Source organism: Heptranchias perlo, chromosome 1 (assembly GCF_035084215.1).
Source record: "Heptranchias perlo isolate sHepPer1 chromosome 1, sHepPer1.hap1, whole genome shotgun sequence".
In the NCBI taxonomy this organism is placed as follows: Eukaryota; Metazoa; Chordata; class Chondrichthyes; order Hexanchiformes; family Hexanchidae; genus Heptranchias; species Heptranchias perlo.
This window is the reverse complement of record NC_090325.1, coordinates 197,444,493-197,464,235: the sequence shown is the minus strand read 5'-3', so window position 1 is coordinate 197,464,235 and position 19,743 is coordinate 197,444,493. Positions and strand designations below refer to the sequence as shown.

The window sequence follows — 19,743 nt, the reverse complement described above, 5'->3', positions numbered from 1 at the left end:
TAATTCCATTTTTGATTAGCCAATAAATAATGAGTAACAGACACTGTTGTCAGGCCCGTGACCTCATCACTCACATTCGCACGGTCTATACGTATGAACTTTAACCTTTTTGTGTTTGTTGGTAAAATGATGAGATGAGAAGCAGAGAGTGAGTGTTATTGATCACTCTGTCTGTTTATTGGTTATCTGCTGAACTGTTGTGTAACACAGGTGGAAACGCCTGAATTCTGCAGCATGGAGACACCAACAACATGGTCTGGAGAGGGGAGCGGCCATCATGGTCAGCTTGACCAATTGCAATAACCACTTCAGGCCAACAGAATAAAGAAACCCAACCAATAACGAGCAGCTCCAACAGGGCCTGTCATAGCAAAGGGCAAAGGGCAAAGGGCAATGGGCAATGGGCAACAGGCAAAGGGCAACAGACAATGGGCAAAGAGCAATGGGTAACAGGCAAAGGGCAAAGGGTAACAGGCAAAGGGCAATGGGCAATGGGTAACAGACAAAGGGCAAAGGGCAATGGGTAACAGGCAAAGGGCAAAGGGCAATGGGTAAAGGACAAAGGGCAGGCAGCATCCAACCATGTTCTGGATGGAGAGATGGGGCCGGGTTTGGATGGAGAGATTGCGGGGGGGTCTGGATAGAGAGATGGGGGGGGTTCTGGTAAGTCTCATGTGAGTCAACATTCTGAGTGATCACTCTGATGAAGTGACCCACTCACAACTGCTGGACACTTAGAAACTGCACTGAAATGTGCAGAGTCTGATAAATTCATGCCAGAATGCCAACCAATTCCATGGGTTTTCTCAATATTTAATTTCATCCCTTGAAATGTTGCAATCCTTCTGAAAATACAAAACTGGTGGTAAATGACAAATAGCAAATGGGCACAAGGAGAGTTTCTAAACAGCCCTGAATCACAGAGATGTAAATGTCAAGAAACTTAATGGAAAGCAAGTTGGCTACAAAACAGAAAACAGAACGGGTTAAAGGCAGTTACTCAGACTGGGATAAGATGGGAAGTGATGTTCCACAAGGATCAGTGCTGGGACCACTGGGGTTCACCATTTACATCAACGATTTGGACTCAGGAATCGGAAGTAAAATTTCAAAATTTGCGGATGATTCCAAATTGGGGGATGTAGTTAATACCGAGGAGGACTATGACAAAATACAGGAAGACATTGATAAACTTGCAGAATGGGCACGTAATTGGCAGGTGAATTTCAATATAGAGGAGTGTGAGGTATTACATTTCTTTAGGAAGAATAAGGAGGCCACACACTGATTGGATAAGAGTCTAAAAGGGGTAGAGGAGCAGAGGGATCTGGGGGAACAGATACACAAATCACTAAAAGTAGTGACACAGGTTAATAAGGCCATAAAAAAGGCAAATCCAGCACTGGGGTTCATTTCTAGAGGGATAGAATTGAAAAGCAGAGAAGTTATGTTAAACTTGTATAGAACCTTGGTTAGACCACACCTGGTGTACTGTGAACAGTTCTGGTCTCCATATTGTAAATAGGATATAGAGGCATTGGAGAAGGTACAAAAAAGATTTACTAGGATGGTACCAGAACTGAGAGGTTATCCTCATCAGGAAACGCTGAACAGGCTGGGGCTCTTTTCTATAGAAAAGAGAAAACTGAGGTGTGACCTGATCGAGGTCTTTAAAATTATGAAAGGGTTTGATAGGGTAGACATAGAGAAGATGTTTCCACTTGTGGGGGAGACCAGAACTTGGGACCATGAATATAAGATAGTCACTAATAAATCCAATGGGGAATTCAGGAGAAACTTCTTTACCCAGAGAGTGGTGAGAATGTGGAACTCACTCCCACAAGGAGTTAGTTGAGGTGAATAGTGTAGATGCATTTAAGGGGAAACTCGATAAACACATGAGGGAGAAAGGAATAGAAGGATATGCTGATAGGGTGAGATGAAGTAGGGAGGGAGGAGGCTCGTGTGGAGCATAAACACCGGCATGGACCAGTTGGGCCGAATGGCCTGTTTCTGTGCTGTACATTCTGTGTAATTCTACGTAATCTGTCCCTGATTTAATTTCTTATTAATAGAAAAAGAACGTGAAAATATTGGGATCTTTAATTATCCATTTCATTTTGGCAAATAAAAACACAATGTAGCTGAGATACGAATTTGAATGAAGTCATTTTATTTTAATGTGTGTTATTTCATTGTAGATGAACATTTCAATAACTTCTATATAAACAGCATGCAGTGATGTCACAGCTGCTAAAATCAACACAATATTCAGTCACAAAGTCTCGACTTAATTCACTACCTGGACACTACAGCATGCAGAGGGTCTGAAGCAGAACAGAATCCTTCACATTACAAAACTCACCAATTTACACAAAACACACAAAGCTCAGAAGATTCACGAGAAGCACCGATAGAATTTGCCTAAAATGTTTCATTGGAATGAATGAAACTTTTGAAACGGCTTGTTGACAAACAGCAGGTAAAGCAATCGAAGATGCATCACATTTAAATCCAGGTCACACCAAAGGTTTAATTGACAGTGTAACCTGAACTCGTATTGGTAAAGTTAATGGAGTCAGCATGTTTCTGCGTCGACAAGAATGAAACCAGAATGAGGAGAGACAACAGCATCGTGAAAAGACAAGTAACTTGGAACAAATCAGTTCTTCACACAGACTAGTGTTTAATAGATATATTGCAGTCTCATTTTTATGTTGGCTTGGCAGACTTTAATTACATTTTAAACTCTTCAATATTTGATGTTTGCATCATTTTTGGCGGTTTAATATTTTGCCATTTCTTTATTAACTTACAACCTGGGTTTTTAGCATTGTATTTGTTGAGAAGGAAAATACATTGCAGGCAATTAAAATGACACCAAATATCAAGGTCATTAAAAAACTTCTAATTATATTTCATTCTGTTTGGGAGAACTATGGTGCTGGTCAGTACTAATCTTCAAATAAAATTCAATCGCATTGTCCTGGTGGAACACGATCTGCTGTAGATTGTGGAAGGTCAAGGTGCTCGACTGAAATACATTTATAGCCGTTGCTGGGAAATTTCTCCCAGCTGCTCCCAATCCACGGGCGTTACTTTGCCAGAAGTGTAAAGATTATTTCCGTTGTATCTCCGACCAAGTAACTCCAGCTGATTGGGAAGAGCTCCGAGAAATTTCCTGGCCATGGGGGTTAATTTTAACCTAACTCGCCGGTCAGGCGATCAGATGGAACACTGGATTACTCCACACTGACTTCAATCAAGAGTAAATCGGGCGGGGTGCAAAACCAGGATTGTTCCCGATTCCCCGGCATTCCCGCCCCGGTGAGTTGGGTTAAAATTGCCTCCATTGTGTCCCCTTTTATAATGTGTTGAAGTAGAATATTATTGCTTTGGTTTCTGCCTCAATCACAAATATAATCACATTGCAACATGACTAGAAATTTCCAATTCAGGAGTTTTGCCTGTCACGGCCCACCTTGCCTTGTACAAACTGTTAATGTGCCTCAGTGTTTGGAGTAAAGATTTAAGACTGCCAAGCCTACTTTATGGCTTTCTCTTGAAATATGTGGAGTTTATCAATCATTGTCAAATGAAAATTTGTTTTTTTCTCTTCATATCGGGGTCTTGCTTTTATTCGACAGAAAGGCTGTGTTTAAAATAATCTCAAGAACACACTCAACCATTGGGCAGGGCGTTCGAACACAAGAACCCATACCTGAGATAAACTGGTTTCTTTGCATTGCCATCAATATCAACTTGGTGCCAAACTAGAAGACCTCATAAATCATAATTATGGAGCAAATTTTTCTTTGGCTTAATTGAAACAAAAACACAACTTAGGTACTAGACTGAAAGAAATCATATCTTAACTTTATAATTTGAATGAAACATTTTCACTTATTTTGCGAGAAAAAACTGTGGCAATGATGGAGGGGGAGGGGGAGGGGTGAGGGGGGAAGGGGAGGGGGAGGAGGAGGGGAGGGGGAGTGAGGGGGAGTGGGGGAAGGGGAGGGGGAGTGAGGGGGAGTGGGGGAAGGGGAGGGGGAGGGGGAGTCAGGGAGGAGGAATGGGTGGAGGGGGAGTGGGGGGAGTGGTTGGAGGGAGAGTGGGAGTGGGGGAAGGGAAGGGGAGAGGGAGTGGGGGGAGGGGGAGTGAGAGTGGGGGAAGGGAAGGGGAGGGGGTGGAGGGGGAGTGGGTGGAGGGGGAGTGGGAGTGAGGGAGGGGGAAGGGGAGGGAGAGTGGGGGGAGGGAGAGTGGGGGAGGGGGAGTGGGAGTGGGGGAAGGGGAGGGGGAGGGGGAGTGGGGGAGGGAGAGTGGGAGTGGGGGTAGGGGAGGGGGAAGGGGAGGGGGAGTGGGGGAGGGGGAATGGGGGGAAGGGGAATGGGAGTGGGGGAAGGGAAGGGGAGGGGGAGTGGGTGGAGGGGGAGTGGGGGAAGGGAAGGGGAGGGGGAGTAGGAGTCAGGGAGGGGGAGTGGGTGGAGGGGGAGTGGGGAGGGGGAGTGGGGGGAGGGAGAGTGGGGGGAGGGGGAGGGATGGGGAGGGGGAGTGGGGAGGGGGAGTGGGGGAAGGGAAGGGGAGGGGGAGTAGGAGTCGGGGAGGGGGAGTGGGTGGAGGGGGAGTGGGGAGGGGGAGTGGGGGGAGGGAGAGTGGGGGGAGGGGGAGGGATGGGAGTGGGGGAGGGATGGGGAGGGGGAGTGGGGGAGTGGGGGAGGGATGGGGGGTAACGATGTGTTGAAGGTGAAGTGACAGGTTAGTAAACGATGTCCATTACAGGATCTTCACTCAAAAACTATAAAAATGCTGTTAATTGTTTGGCCTCCAGGAAACGAGCTCCCAGATGAAGTTTTGCAGAAATACTTGCCGTTCTCCAGGAAACCCAGCGTTTTGACTTTTCCCGAAGAATAGTGACCTATGGGCTCCTCGCACCCTCAGAATTCCCACTCTATATCGGACCATGTGTGGACCACAGTGAACACAAGTCTCATCTGAGAGTTCTGGGAAAAATATGGCATTTATAGCAAAATATTTCCAAATACCAACAATTTTCCCTGGTTGGTAAAATGATTATTTTAACTAGTAATATTGTATCAGCTGGTATGGCATGAGGAAAATACAGTACTCAAGATATAGTGGTTTTAACTACTGAAACAGGTCATAATATCCATCAAATGACAAGCATTTCTCCACATTACCTGGAATTTCACAGTGATAATTTGCATGGGATGTCCCATATCCAGCAATATGATCTATTCCTCATATCAATTTTAAATGGCTTAATTTTGTATATTTTTTTTAACTATTTACAATTCTGACAGGTTTTAATACATATTGTGACAAACACCAGTGACCTAATCTGTGACAAATGAGACACGATAACATCCTGTAAAAATAGCTGAACTTATAGCAATGGATCAGGCTGGAATATTCCACACTCATCACAAGTTACTGCCCTCAGTCTGTTTCTACACTGGTCATATGGCTGTGAAATGGGAATCACAGACCAGCTGGTTCCCAGATTCAATACTTCCACAGAACTTAAAGTTTGCAGGCTGAATTCTATAAGGTGAAGGCTAATCACACTCCATGCAAAGTTATTGGAGGGTCTGGGTTGGATTATTAGAGAGATTTGCTTATACTTCCTGTGAATGGGACATTGATTGAAGCAATGGTACAGTTAACCTTTTGCAAATGGCAGAGATTCTCTGAATTTTATGATGCATTGTGCATATTTTTAGAAAAATATATGATAATATGATAGAGCTTGGGATCCAAGAGAGTTTTACTAATGGAGATAGATTTCTTTTTGCATTATCAAATACAAGGATTCTGATTTACCACTTTAAATGGCAAAATGTTTGCAATTTGGAGATGGGAAAGTTAACTGGTATCAACAAATTTAATCCCCTGTCTGCATGATATGCACCATAGAACGATACAGCACAAAAGGCCATTTGGCCCATCCTGCCTGTGCCATATGCTGAGTAATTGACTCATCCAATGTCACAACCCCATGAAAGGAGTGCAGTGTGACAATAACATATATTGTCTGTTATTGATTAATTATCAAAGTACAGGTACCATCGAACATTCCTGTACAGGGTCGATGTCATTGCTCTAATGCTTACATTCATGAAGTCTCTGTCTACTGGTCAGCATCTGTACGGTCTTAAAACAATGTGACAATTAACAAGAGTGTTTAGAAAATACAACTTATGATTCTGAGTCAGAAAAACATCAGGATTCTAATACACAATTACATCATAAAATGTTAAAATCTGGGGATGAAGCTATGCAATATTAGGGTACAAATATTTCACATGTTCAGATCACATCTTTTATCTTCTAGGAGGCATTAACCTGTTTACAATAAATCAGCCACTGACCCTGTCAACACACTGAGCAAAGAATTAGATATTAAGCATTACGTTTTATACCATTACAATAATTCCCAGGCTTCAAACTCTTTAATAAGTTCTGTCCAAAATTGGAAAATGGCCATAGGTTGGTATTAACAGTAAGTAATGATTAGATTGAGTTCTCGTGCTGGGTAAATTAACTTTGCATTGTAGGTGTGATCCAGTGCTGTGACCTGATACAGGAATATGCTTTATTTAACTAGTATGATGAACAACAAATATTGGGATCAATGCCACCTGGAGATTTGGAAAGCCCTGCAATGTAGAAGTGGTCACATATTAATAAAAAGATACAAGTTTCTTCTTTTCACTATTAAATACCTAGATTTTATTTGACTATAAACATGGCTTATCAGATTAGATTATTTCAAGAATGCTACACAGAATTGTCCTGGATGTTCTGTTGCGATGAAGATTTCATGCCACTATACAGGAGGAGATGTCAAATCATAATTCACTGGAATGAAGATAATAAATCCCCATTTTATAATGAGAACGGTTTTACATTTAGCAACAAAACCGTAAGTTATTTTGCAGATAATCGACTGTGTTACTTCTTGAACATGTCTTGGAGAGGACCAGGGAGATATTTTAAGACAGTGTCCAGAATGCTTTCCTCTTCCTCCTCTTCATCTCCACAGCCAGCAGGTATCGCCTTCTTAGGCCGTGTCAGGCTCCCCTCCGCCTGGGCCTCCATTGCTGCCTGAGCCTCAGCTTCCTTCTCCTCTTTCTTTTTTATTCCATACTGTGGAAATACAGAGAAGTTTCAATATCACATTATTGCAGTATTATAATGTGACAGAAAAGATTACGGGATGATCTGATTGAGGTGTTTAAGATGATTAAAGGATTTGATCGGGTCGATAGAGAGAAATTATTATTTAGGAGCAGGGGGCACAGTCTAAAAATTAGAGCCAGACCTTTCAGGAGTGAGATTAGAAAACATTTCTACACACATAGGGTTGTAGAAGTTTGGAACTCTCTTCCGCAAACGGCAACTGATACCAGCTCAATTGCTAAATTTAAATGTGAGATAGATAGCTTTTTGGCAACCAAAGGTATTAAGGGATATGGGCCAAAGGCAGGTATATGGAGTTAGATCACAGATCAGCCATGATCTTATCAAATGGCGGAGCAGGCACGAGGGGCTGAATGGCCTACTCCTGTTCCTATGTTCCTATGTTCCTACATTTCTTCTGGTGGGAGAGTCCAGAACAAGGGGGCATAACCTTAAAATTAGATCCAGGCCGTTCAGGGGTGATGTCAGGAAGCACTTCCTCACACAAAGGGGAGTGGGAATCTGGAACTCTCTCCCCCAAAAAGCTGTTGAGGCTGGGGATCAATTGAAAATTTCAAAACTGAGATTGATCGATTTTTATTGGGTGAGGGGATTAAGGGTTACGGAACCGAGGCGGGTAGATGGAGTTAAGATACAGATCAGCCATGATCTAATTGAATGCCGGAACAGGCTCAAGGGGCTGAATGGTCTCCTCCTGTTCCTATGTTCCTAGAAGCTGAAGACACCCCTCGGACTCCAAGGAGTTTAGTAACTCTGTGCTTTGTAGGTCGCACATGTATGTTAAGGTCTGGCAGTTTGGTACATTAGTGTTAATGGGGAGCTCACAAACTCTTCCCATGTGTAGAATGAACAGGTGTACCACATGCGTGTGCACTGACATTCTACTGACAGTGTTCTTGATCATTAAGGAACAATGACAAGAGTTTCCAAGGCTTCAGTTTTAATGAAAAATGCTCATGTAATGAAAGCATTTCCGGTCAACCTTAGGGCAGTAGAAGGAATAGGAAGTCATGAAAAGTGAAATGGACAAAAGCAGTGGGGAAACAGAGATAAATACAGAAAGTCAGAGACTCTACAGCACACACCGCAGAAAGCCATGAGGATTTTTGGTGTCCATACCATGGCCACCAGTTATATATATATCTAAAGGTGGGGAGAGCAGAGTATTGCTACATAATGTGTCTAAACAGGTTATTGGAGGAGGATTATGTCCACAAGTTCCGCATGTTACTAACAGAACTGCCAAAATTTACCACACTCGCTGACAGAAAACCTGCTCTGATGTCACTGATTGTATTTTAATTTTTCACAGAATATTGATATTAGTCCCAGAGATAATCTGGAAATATCAGATGCGTTTTTGGGTTGTGACGGATCAAACTATCTGTTTCTGCAGTGAACCAGCAGTTGACTGTTACTAACTACTGTAACTAGTCTTACACCAATAACTGTAATAGTAAAGAGTGGATTCACATCACAGCGTTAAGCTGGTCCAGTGCGTTTCTGTTACATTTCGCTTTATGTAAATTCCCGCTATGTGCTCTGATCGTACATAGCTCTGTGCCCCGAGCACAAATACAGAAAATTATCCCTTAAATAATTCCTAAATTATCTGCATGTCCCTTATGGATTATATTAAAGAGCCTCCTGATTGCAATGTCACAGAGTACGATTATTTTTTGCCACTAATGAATCTTTGTCTTTCCTTCGCCCTCCCCACATTTCCTGAGTATACACTGCGTGAGGAAATTTGCTGCTGGTGTATTTTGGAACCTCCTCGTCCAGCACATACTCAGGAAATTGTGTAAATAAGTGCAAGTTGTTGTTGTAGCCTGTACAGAATATCCAATCGGAACATGTTCTGCATAAGGCCAAGTTTCACCTTTGTACCGACTCTCCCTCATTTCGATTCACTGACGTTTATGATGGGTGCAACTATTAGACTTCGAAACATGTTTCTCTCAGTTACAGTATACCACCTCAAGTAGTCTTACACCTTCCTGACACAATCTGCTCAGTTTATAAGATATTAATGACACAGCAAATGCCATTGTTATTTAAAGAAATGGTGAGAAATCTATCACCGATGCCCTGAGTTTGTGCGGCTGACAGGTAGCCTAATTGGTCAGCTTCACATATTGTGGATTGTGGCTGTGCTGTCCTCGACTTTCAATCCGCTGTAAGTGTGAACTCCTAAAATCACCCGCAATGTGTCAGCGTATTTCAATATGAAATCTAGTCAGTGCTGCCCAATCCGCTACCTCTCTGGCACCTAGTAAGGTTTAAAGGAGTGAGGCAGCATGAAAGGAATACTTCCTGTGGGAATAATCTCACTATATAATTAGATGTGACAACTGGTGTCCCCGGGGATCTGTACTGGGGCCACAGCTTTTCACCATATTTATTAATGACTTGGATGAAGGAATAGAGAGTTGTATATCCAAGTTTGCAGGGGACACTAAGTTAGGAGGCACAGTGAGTTGTGTAGATGGTAGCAGGAAGTTACAAAGGGACACAGACAGACTAAGTGAGTGGGCAAAACTGCGGCAGATAGAGTTCAAGGTGGGAAAGTGTGAGGTCATCAACTTTGGGCCTGAGAAAGACCAATTTTCTTAATGGGGAGAAACTAGGAACTGTGGAAAAGCAAAGGGTGTCCATGTGAACAAACCACTAAAAGCGAGTGCACAGGTACAAAACCAATCAGAAAGGCGAATGCAATCTGTCAATGTCCCTTTGTAACTTCCTGCTCCCATTATCTCGGGGGGGGCTCGATTACAAAGGGGAGGAAGTGATGCTTCAGTTGTACAGAACCCTGGTCAGACCCCATCTGGAGACTGCATTCAGTTCTGGGCACTGTACCTCAGGAAGGATCATAGAATCATAGAAGTTTACAACATGGAAACAGGCCCTTCGGCCCAACATGTCCATGTCGCCCAGTTTATACCACTAAGCTAGTCCCAATTGCCTGCACTTGGCCCATATCCCTCTATACCCATCTTACCCATGTAACTGTCCAAATGCTTTTTAAAAGACAAAATTGTACCCGCCTCTACTACTGCCTCTGGCAGCTCGTTCCAGACACTCACCACCCTTTGAGTGAAAAAATTGCCCCTCTGGACCCTTTTGTATCTCTCCCCTCTCACCTTAAATCTATGCCCCCTCGTTACAGACTCCCCTACCTTTGGGAAAAGATTTTGACTATCTACCTTATCTCTGCCCCTCATTATTTTATAGACTTCTATAAGATCACCCCTAAACCTCCTACTCTCCAGGGAAAAAAGTCTCAGTCTATCCAACCTCTCCCTAGAAGTGGCAGGGGGTTGGGAACCTGAGCAGGGAGAGAGAGGAAAGCGTAACAGGAAGGGACAGAAGGTATGGAGTAATAGGTAAAGTGTTAAAAAAGGAAAAAGCAGGAACTAAGCGTCACAAAACAGATTTGAAAGTTCTTTATCTGAATGCACGTAGCATTCGTAACAAAATGGACGAGTTAACGGCACAAATAACTACGTATGGGTATGATCTTGTGGCCATTACAGAAACATGGCTGCAGGGTGACAACGACTGGGAATTAAATATGCCAGGGTATTTAACAATCAGGAAGGACAGGCAGGAGGGAAGGGGAGGTGGGGTGGCTATGTTAATAAAGGAAGGAATCACTGTAATACAGAGAAATGATATTGGGACAAAGCATCAAGATAATGAAACAGTTTGGGTGGAGATAAGGAATAATAAGGGGAAAAAAACACTCGTGGGCGTAGTATATAGGCCTCCTAATAGTTGCAACTCTGCTGGAAGAAGTATTAATCAGGAAATAGTCGGGGCATGTAATAAGGGAACAGCTATAATTATGGGGGATTTTAATTATCATATTAACTGGACAAATCAAATTGGGCAGAGCAGCCTTGAGGACGAGTTCATTGAGTGCATCAGGGATGGATTTCTTGAGCAGTATGTAACTGATCCAACAAGGGGGCAGGCAACCTTGGACCTGGTCCTGTGTAATGAGTCAGGATTAATTAATAATGTCCTAGTTAAGGATCCCCTTGGAACGAGTGACCACAACATGGTTGAATTCCATATCCAATTAGAGGGTGAGAAGGTTGATTCTCAAACAAGCGTACTGAGCTTGAATAAAGGAGACTATGATGGTATGAGAGCGGAATTGATTAAAGTGGACTGGGAAAATAGATTAAAGGGTAAGACGGTACATGAGCAGTGGTGTTCATTTAGGGAGTTATTTTACAACTTTCAAAATAAATATATTCCACTGAGGAAAAAAGGGTGTAAAAGAAATGACAGCCATCCGTGGCTAAGTAAAGAAATCAAGGATAGTATCCGACTAAAAACAAAGACAAATAAGGTAGCCAAACTTAGTGGGAGGATAGAAGATTGGGAATTCTTCAAAAGACAGCAAAAAGTAACTAAAGGATTGATTAAGAAAGGGAAGTTAGATTATGAAAAGAAATTAGCAAAAAATATAAAAACAGATAGCAAGAGTTTCTATAGTTATATAAAAAGAAAAAGGGTGGCTAAGGCAAACCTAGGTCCCTTAGAGGATGAGACCGGGAAATTAATGGTGGGAAACATGGAGATGGCAAAAATGCTGAACAAATATTTTGTTTCAGTCTTTACAGTAGAGGACACTAAGAATATCCCAACACTGGACAAACAGGGGACTCTCGGGGGGGAGGAGCTAAATACGATTAAAATCACTCAGGAGATGGTACTCAGTAAATTAATGGGACTCAAGGCGGATAAATCCCCTGGACCTGATGGCTTCCATCCTAGGGTCTTGAGGGAAGTGGCAGTAGGGATTGTGGATGCTTTGGTGATAGTTTTCCAAAATTCCCTGGACTCAGGAGAGGTCCCGGCAGATTGGAAAACTGCTAATGTAACACCGTTATTTAAAAAGGGTAGTAGGCAGAAGGCTGGAAATTATAGGCCAGTTAGCTTAACATCTGTGGTGGGTAAAATTTTGGAGTCTATTATTAAGGAGACAGTAACGGAACATTTAGATAAGCATAATTTAATAGGACAAAGTCAGCATGGCTTTATGAAGGGGAAGTCATGTCTGACAAATTTGCTTGAGTTCTTTGAGGATATAACGTACAGGGTGGATAAAGGGGAACCAGTGGACGTAGTGTATTTAGACTTCCAGAAGGCATTCGACAAGGTGCCACATAAAAGATTATTACTTAAGATAAAAAATCACAGGATTGGGGGTAACATTCTGGCATGGGTGGAGGATTGGTTATCGAACAGGAAGCAGAGAGTTGGGATAAATGGTTCCTTTTCGGACTGGCAACCAGTAACCAGAGGTGTTCCACAGGGGTCGGTGCTGGGTCCCCAACTCTTTACAATCTATATTAACGATTTGGAGGAGGGGACCGAGTGCAACATATCAAAATTTGCAGATGATACAAAGATGGGAGGGAAAGTAGAGAGTGAGGAGGACATAAAAAACCTGCAGGGGGATATAGACAAGCTGGGTGAGTGGGCGGAAATTTGGCAGATGCAATATAATATTGGAAAATGTGAGGTTATGCACTTTGGCAGGAAAAATCAGAGAGCAAGTTATTTTCTTAATGGCGAGAGACTGGAAAGTACTGCAGTACAAAGGGATCTGGGGGTCCTAGTGCAAGAAAATCAAAAAGTTGGTATGCAGGTGCAGCAGGTGATCAAGAAAGCCAACGGAATGTTGGCTTTTATTGCTAGGGGGATAGAATATAAAAACAGGGAGGTATTGCTGCAGTTATATAAGGCATTGGTGAGACCGCACCTGGAATACTGCATACAGTTTTGGTCTCCATACTTAAGAAAAGACATACTTGCTCTCGAGGCAGTACAAAGAAGGTTCACTCGCTTAATCCCGGGGATGAGGGGGTGGACATATGAGGAGAGGTTGAGTCGATTGGGACTCTACTCATTGGAGTTCAGAAGAATGAGAGGCGATCTTATTGAAACATATAAGATTGTGAAGGGGCTTGATCGGGTGGATGCAGTAAGGATGTTCCCAAAGATGGGTGAAACTAGAACTAGGGGGCATAATCTTAGAATAAGGGGCTGCTCTTTCAAAACTGAGATGAGGAGAAACTTCTTCACTCAGAGGGTGGTAGGTCTGTGGAATTTGCTGCCCCAGGAAGCTGTGGAAGCTACATCATTAGATAAATTTAAAACAGAAATAGACAGTTTCCTAGAAGTAAAGGGAATTAGGGGTTATGGGGAGCGGGCAGGAAATTGGACATGAAGCTGAGTTCGGATCGGTCAATGCCCTGTGGGTGGCGGAGAGGGCCCAGGGGCTATGTGGCCAGGTCCTGCTCCGACTTCTTGTGTTCTTTAGATTTGTGGTTGGGATCAGATCAGCCATGATCTTATTGAATGGCGGAGCAGGCTCGAGGGGCCGATTGGCCTACTCCTGCTCCAATTTCTTATGTTCTTATGTTCTTATGTAAACCATCAAGTCCCGGTAGCATCCTAGTAAATCGTTTCTGCACTCTTTCTAGTTTAATAATATCCTTTCTATAATAGGGTGACCAGAACTGTACACAGTATTCCAAGTGTGGCCTTACCAATGCCCTGTACAACTTCAACAAGACATCCCAACTCCTGCATTCAATGTTCTGACCAATGAAACCAAGCATGCTGAATGCCTTCTTCACCACCCTATCCACCTGTGACTCCACTTTCAAGGAGCTATGAACCTGTACTCCTAGATCTCTTTGTTCTATAACTCTCCCCAACGCCCTACCATTAACGGAGTAGGTCCTGGCCCGATTCGATCTACCAAAATGCATCACCTCACATTTATCTAAATTAAACTCCATCTGCCATTCATCGGCCCACTGGCCCAATTTATCAAGATCCCGTTGCAATCCTGGATAACCTTCTTCACTGTCCACAATGCCACCAATCTTGGTGTCATCTGCAAACTTACTAACCATGCCTCCTAAATTCTCATCCAAATCATTAATATAAATAACAAATAACAGCGGACCCAGCACCGATCCCTGAGGCACACCGCTAGTCACAGGCCTCCAGTTTGAAACACAACCCTCTACAACCACCCTCTGTCTTCTGTCGTCAATCCAATTTTGTATCCAATTGGCTACCTCACCTTGGATCCCATGAGATTTAACCTTATGTAACAACCTACCATGCGGTACCTTGTCAAAGGCTTTGCTAAAGTCCATGTAGACCACGTCTACTGCACAGCCCTCATCTATCTTCTTGGTTACCCCTTCAAAAAACTCAATCAAATTTGTGAGACATGATTTTCCACTCACAAAACCATGCTGACTGTTCCTAATTAGTCCCTGCCTCTCCAAATGCCTGTAGATTCTGTCCCTCAGAATACCCTCTAACAACTTACCCACTACAGATGTCAGGCTCACCGGTCTGTAGTTCCCAGGCTTTTCCCTGCCGCCCTTCTTAAACAAAGGCACAACATTTGCTACCCTCCAATCTTCAGGCACCTCACCTGTGGCGGTGGATGATTCAAATATCTCTGCTAGGGGACCTTGGAGGGGGTGCAGTGCAGATTCACCAGAATGATACCAGGGTTTAAAGGATTCGATTATGAGGACAGGTTGCAAACATTGGTTTGTATTGCATTGAGTTTAGAAGGTTAATGGGAGATCTAATTGAGATCTTTAAAATGATAAAAGGATTTGTTCGGGTCAATACGGAGAAACTCTCATTTGGAGGAGGAGTCCAAAACCAGGGGGCATAATCTTAAAATAAGAGCGAGGCCATTTAGGAGTGAAATCAGGAAGTACTTTTTCACACAAGGCCGAATGGAAATCTAGAACTCTCTCCCCCAAAAGGCTGTCGATGCTGGGGGCCAATGGAAATAGTCAAGACTCACATTGATATATTTTAGTTGGGTGTCAAGGGATATGTGGCAAAGGCAGGTAACTGGAACTGAGGTACAGATCAGCCATGATCTAATTGAATGGTGGAGCAGGTTCGAGGGGCTGAATGGCCTCCTCCTGTTCCTATGTTCCTGTGTGTGTGCTTCCCATGATTTTCCAATATGTAACGGCAGTCGGCTGGAATCAGTGCCTAGTCAGAAAATTTAGGACACAGAGTGATTAACTCATGGACCGGAATCTCAGTCGGATAATTGAACGGTGGGAAGGGCTTTATTCAGACTAAAAGTATAGGAAATAGTTCCGGACTTTGCAGAACTGTGGAGTGGTGACAAGTGACATCTAACTCCCAACACCCATGGAGAACAAGAAAGAAAGTACTTGCTAATCTTCCAGACAAAGGGACAGGTAAATGGCTATAACACACTGTCCAGTTTTCCAGCATTAACTGCGTCCATTTACCACTGAGCAGCTAACAGCAAATCTTCTAGTTCACTGCTCATTGTAGTTGTAAGTTGAGACATCAAAACACGGGCGTCAGGAATAATCAAGGTCAAGTGCCTCAGAAAGTCTAGAGGAGGATAGAAAGTGCAGGGGAGAAATTAAAAAGGAAATTAGGAAAGCAAAGAGGGGGCATGAAAAAATATTGGCAAGTAAGATCAAGGAAAACCCAAAAATGTTTTATAAATACATTAAGAGCAAGAAGATAAATAAGGATAGAGCAGGGCCTATTAGAGACCAAAAAGGTAACCTGTGTGCGGAGGCAGAAGATGTTGGTATGGTTCTTAATGAATACTTTGCGTTTGTCTTCATAAAAGAGAGTGACGATGCAGACATTGTAGTTAAGGAGGAGGAGTGTGAAATATTGGATGGGATAAACTTCGTGAGAGAGGAAGTATTAAGGGGATTAGCATCTTTGAAAGTAGATAAATCACCAGGGCTGGATGCAATGTATCCCAGGCTGTTAAAAGAAGCAAGGGAGGAAATAGCGGAAGCTCTGACCATCATTTCCAATCCTCACTGGATACAGGCGTACCATTTTTGAGACTGGAAGGCTGTTTCCAGTGGGGTTCCGCTGGGCTCAGTACTGGTCCCTTGCTTTTTGTGGTATATATTAATGATTTAGACTTAAATGTAGGAGCTATGATTAAGAAGTTTGCAGATGATACAAAAATAGGCCGTGTGGTTGATAGTTAAGAGGAAAGCTGTAGACTGCAGGAAGATATCAATGGACTGGTCAGGTGGGCAGAGGTGAGGTGAGAGTGACTGCCTTTGACATCAAGGCAGCATTTGGCCGAGTGTGGCACCAAGGAGCCCTAGTAAAATTGAAGTCATTGGGAATCAGGGGGAAAACTCTCTAGTCGCTGGGTCAAAATCCTGGAACTCCCTTCCTAACAGCACTGTGGGAGAACCTTCACCACACGGACTGCAGCGGTTCAACAAGGTGGCTCACCACCACCTTCTCAAGGGCAATTAGGGATGGGCAATAAATTCCGGCCTCGCCAGTGACGCCCACATCCCATGAACGAATAAAAAAAAAGAAAAGTGGCAAATGGAATTCAATCTGGAGAAGTGTGAGGTAATGCATTTGGGGAGGGCAAACAAGGCAAGGGAATACACAATAAACTGAGAGGTGTAGAGGAAGTGAGGGACCTTGGAGTGCATGTCCACAGATTCCTGAAGGTAGCAGGACAGGTAGATAAGATGATTAAGAAGGCATATGGGATACTTTCCTTTATTAGCCGAGGCATAGAATATAAGAGCAGGGAGGTTATGCTGGAACTGTATAAAACACAGGTTAGGCCACAGCTTGAGTACAGTTCTGGTCACCACATTACAGGAAGGATGTGATTGCACTAGAGAGGGTGCAGAGGAGATTTACGAGGATGTTGCCAGGACTGGAGAATTTTAGCTATGAGGAAAGATTGGATAGGCTGGGGTTGTTTTCTTTGGATCAGAGGAGGCTGAGGGGAGATTTAATTGAGGTGCATAAAATTATGAGGGCCTAGATAGAGTGGATAGGAAGGACCTATTTCCCTTAGCAGAGGGGTCAATAACCAGGGGGCACAGATTTAAAGTAATTGGTAGAAGGATTAGAGGGGAGCTGAGGTGAAATCTTTTCACCCAGAGGGTGGTGGGGGTCTGGAACTCACTGCCTGAAAGGGTGGCAGAGGCAGAAACCCACAATTCATTTAAAAAATACTCGGATGTGCACCTGAAGTGCTGTAACCTGCAGGGCTAAAGTGGGATTAGGCTGGGTGGCTCGTTTTCGGCTGGCACAGACACGACGGGCCGAATGGCCTCCTCCTGTGCAGTAAATTTTCTGTGATTCTGTGATAAACCAGAAATCATACTGGTGACTCCTTCATGTCATCGGGATATATTTACCTACAGCAGAATTGATCAGAACATCGCATCTGATGGTGGAAGCCTTGAAGAAGAGGCCCTGTTTGGAACATGAATGAATTCACCAAATCCACACCAGGAAGGTGGATTAGGATTAAATTGAACACAATTTCCAAAAATAAAGGAAACCAAGAATGTTCATATTGATCCAAAAATCACGGAAAAGATTACATTCAATGGGTGATCCAGGAGAGCAACTGCGGCTGAAAGAGATAGTTTGTACCCTAACCCTAATGCAGTTGTTCAACCTCCATACTTGGAAGGAGTTGGAGAAGATGAGGTGGGAACCTGTAGTACCAGTTCTGGTAAGTATCTTCCTGTGTACGTGCCTCTTTGTGTAACATGTATCAACTCAATAATTTGTCAGCTGTCAATATAAAACATGAAAGCAATATGAATGTATGTATCATTCCTATTACATAGAATTTACAGCACAGAAACAGGCCATTCAGCCCAATAGGTCTATGCTGGTTATCTGTCATCAAATACAAATTAACTTCATCATTTGTGTGGTTTCAAAAGCTGTGTAAAATGCTCCTTTAATACTTTTCTACTCAAATTATTCAAATCACTGCACCATAAATACTCGTACAAGACACAAGAATTGTTCCGTTTTGCAATTGCCTGCAGGGCTCTGTGATGTACAGGCATCGCACTATACCATTATATTAAGGGAAGCTCATAGTTTCATAACCAAATAAGCACCTCTCAGGTACAGGGGATGAGCATCACCGGTGTGGATCTGTTTTAAATCACAGCCCTGAGGGACAGGTAAGGAGCAGATGAGTGTGGACAGGGTTAAAGTTTTGGAACAGCAATGGTGTTGGCGAGTGCCTCAATTCAAGGGCTGGAAGTTGAAGGGGATGAGAAAGGTCCCCTGTTAGAGTTACATGTGGAGCTGATTACACAATAACTGGATCGCAGTCTGTATTGGAGGAAATGTTAATAACAATGGATGTGGGAGCACTGAGTGGGATATAACACGTGAGCTGTGCTCTCAACTCCACAATCTGACTCCCAGATCCTCACAAGCACCACACCAACACACAGACCGGCCAAGGACATGGCTGAATTCATTCTTTGCCCTGATGCCTACAGACACCACTGCTCATTCCTGCTTCATACACACCACCAATTGTATATTGTCATTTGGATGGGACATTGCTCCCAGTCTAAGCTTCACACATGGCGGCATTTTCAACTAAATGTCTTGCTGATTATTTTGTCCACTTGTTTCATTAATTCAGATTGTTTCCATGAAATGTAAATCTAGTCCATGATGTGTTTATAAATTGGTTTACAGTCATTTGATGTAATTATACATGTGGCAAATGTGCAGAGACAAGTAGAGATTGTAACAATGGGTAAGATGTGACTTGATATTTTAGTAAAATTAAATCAACAGAAAATATCATTAACTGAAGTCACATTTGCAAGAGAAAAGTGATTAGTCAGAGTTATTTGGACAAAGTACAGAACCTTTCTTACCAATGCCTGTCAACACCCTCGGTGGCACAGGCTTCCACCTCACTCATCCATTGCCACCGTACGGGTGTCTCCCATTGATCCCAATTGATACGTTCTCTGAATGTCAAGATCATGCAGCCCCCAATATCAAACATACGAGCTCGTAGTACATCACACGGATGTGATTTACACCAAGGCAATTATAATGTAAATGCACTGATCTCGCGCTCCCAGTACGGAACTGTGTTCAAAGTTGAGTGCGGGTTGGAGATTGGCCCAATTCTACAGCGGTGCACCCTCTGAGTGAGGTTCCTTCCTGGGAGCACGGGATTTGGTGAATTCACTGGTGTGTGTTTAAAAACACACATTCTTTTTTATGAAGACGGGAACACTTTAAAATGCGGTGTCCTACAGTTTGTCATGCTCCAGGTTGGAATTTGATCAGATTGTTCAGAGTCCCAGTATAATCTATTGCCCTATCTCGGATGTAATAGATCATAATGAATAAAGACCATGATTGAGAAAGTTGTTAGTTTTGCCTCACCATAATTCAAACGTTGCGTATGTGCACACTAATTCTTTTGTGTGTGATTAATTCCTTTTTTTTAGACCAGCAGCGAGTAACATCAGAGAGCTCCTGTTTCCTTAGTACCGCTGGTGGCTGAGGTTTGCTTGGTAAATGAATAGTATCATAGTCGGTACAGCACTGAAGGAGGCCATTTGGCCCATCTTGCCTGTGCCGGCTCTTTGAAAGAGCTATCCAATTAGTCCCATCCCACTG

General features: G+C 43.2%; 1 protein-coding gene across 1 annotated transcript in view; it reads right to left on the bottom strand.

The window, feature by feature from the left end:
* Nucleotides 1-4,569: 4,569 nt before the first annotated feature.
* The window catches only part of LOC137306759 (complexin-1), a 243,151-nt gene continuing 227,977 nt past the window's right edge, over nucleotides 4,570-19,743 (bottom strand). The window contains exon 4 of the mRNA XM_067976165.1: nucleotides 4,570-7,167. Within this exon, the coding sequence (XP_067832266.1) occupies nucleotides 6,973-7,167 (195 nt within the window). The 3' untranslated portion in view covers nucleotides 4,570-6,972. The remainder of the gene's footprint in view (nucleotides 7,168-19,743) is intronic.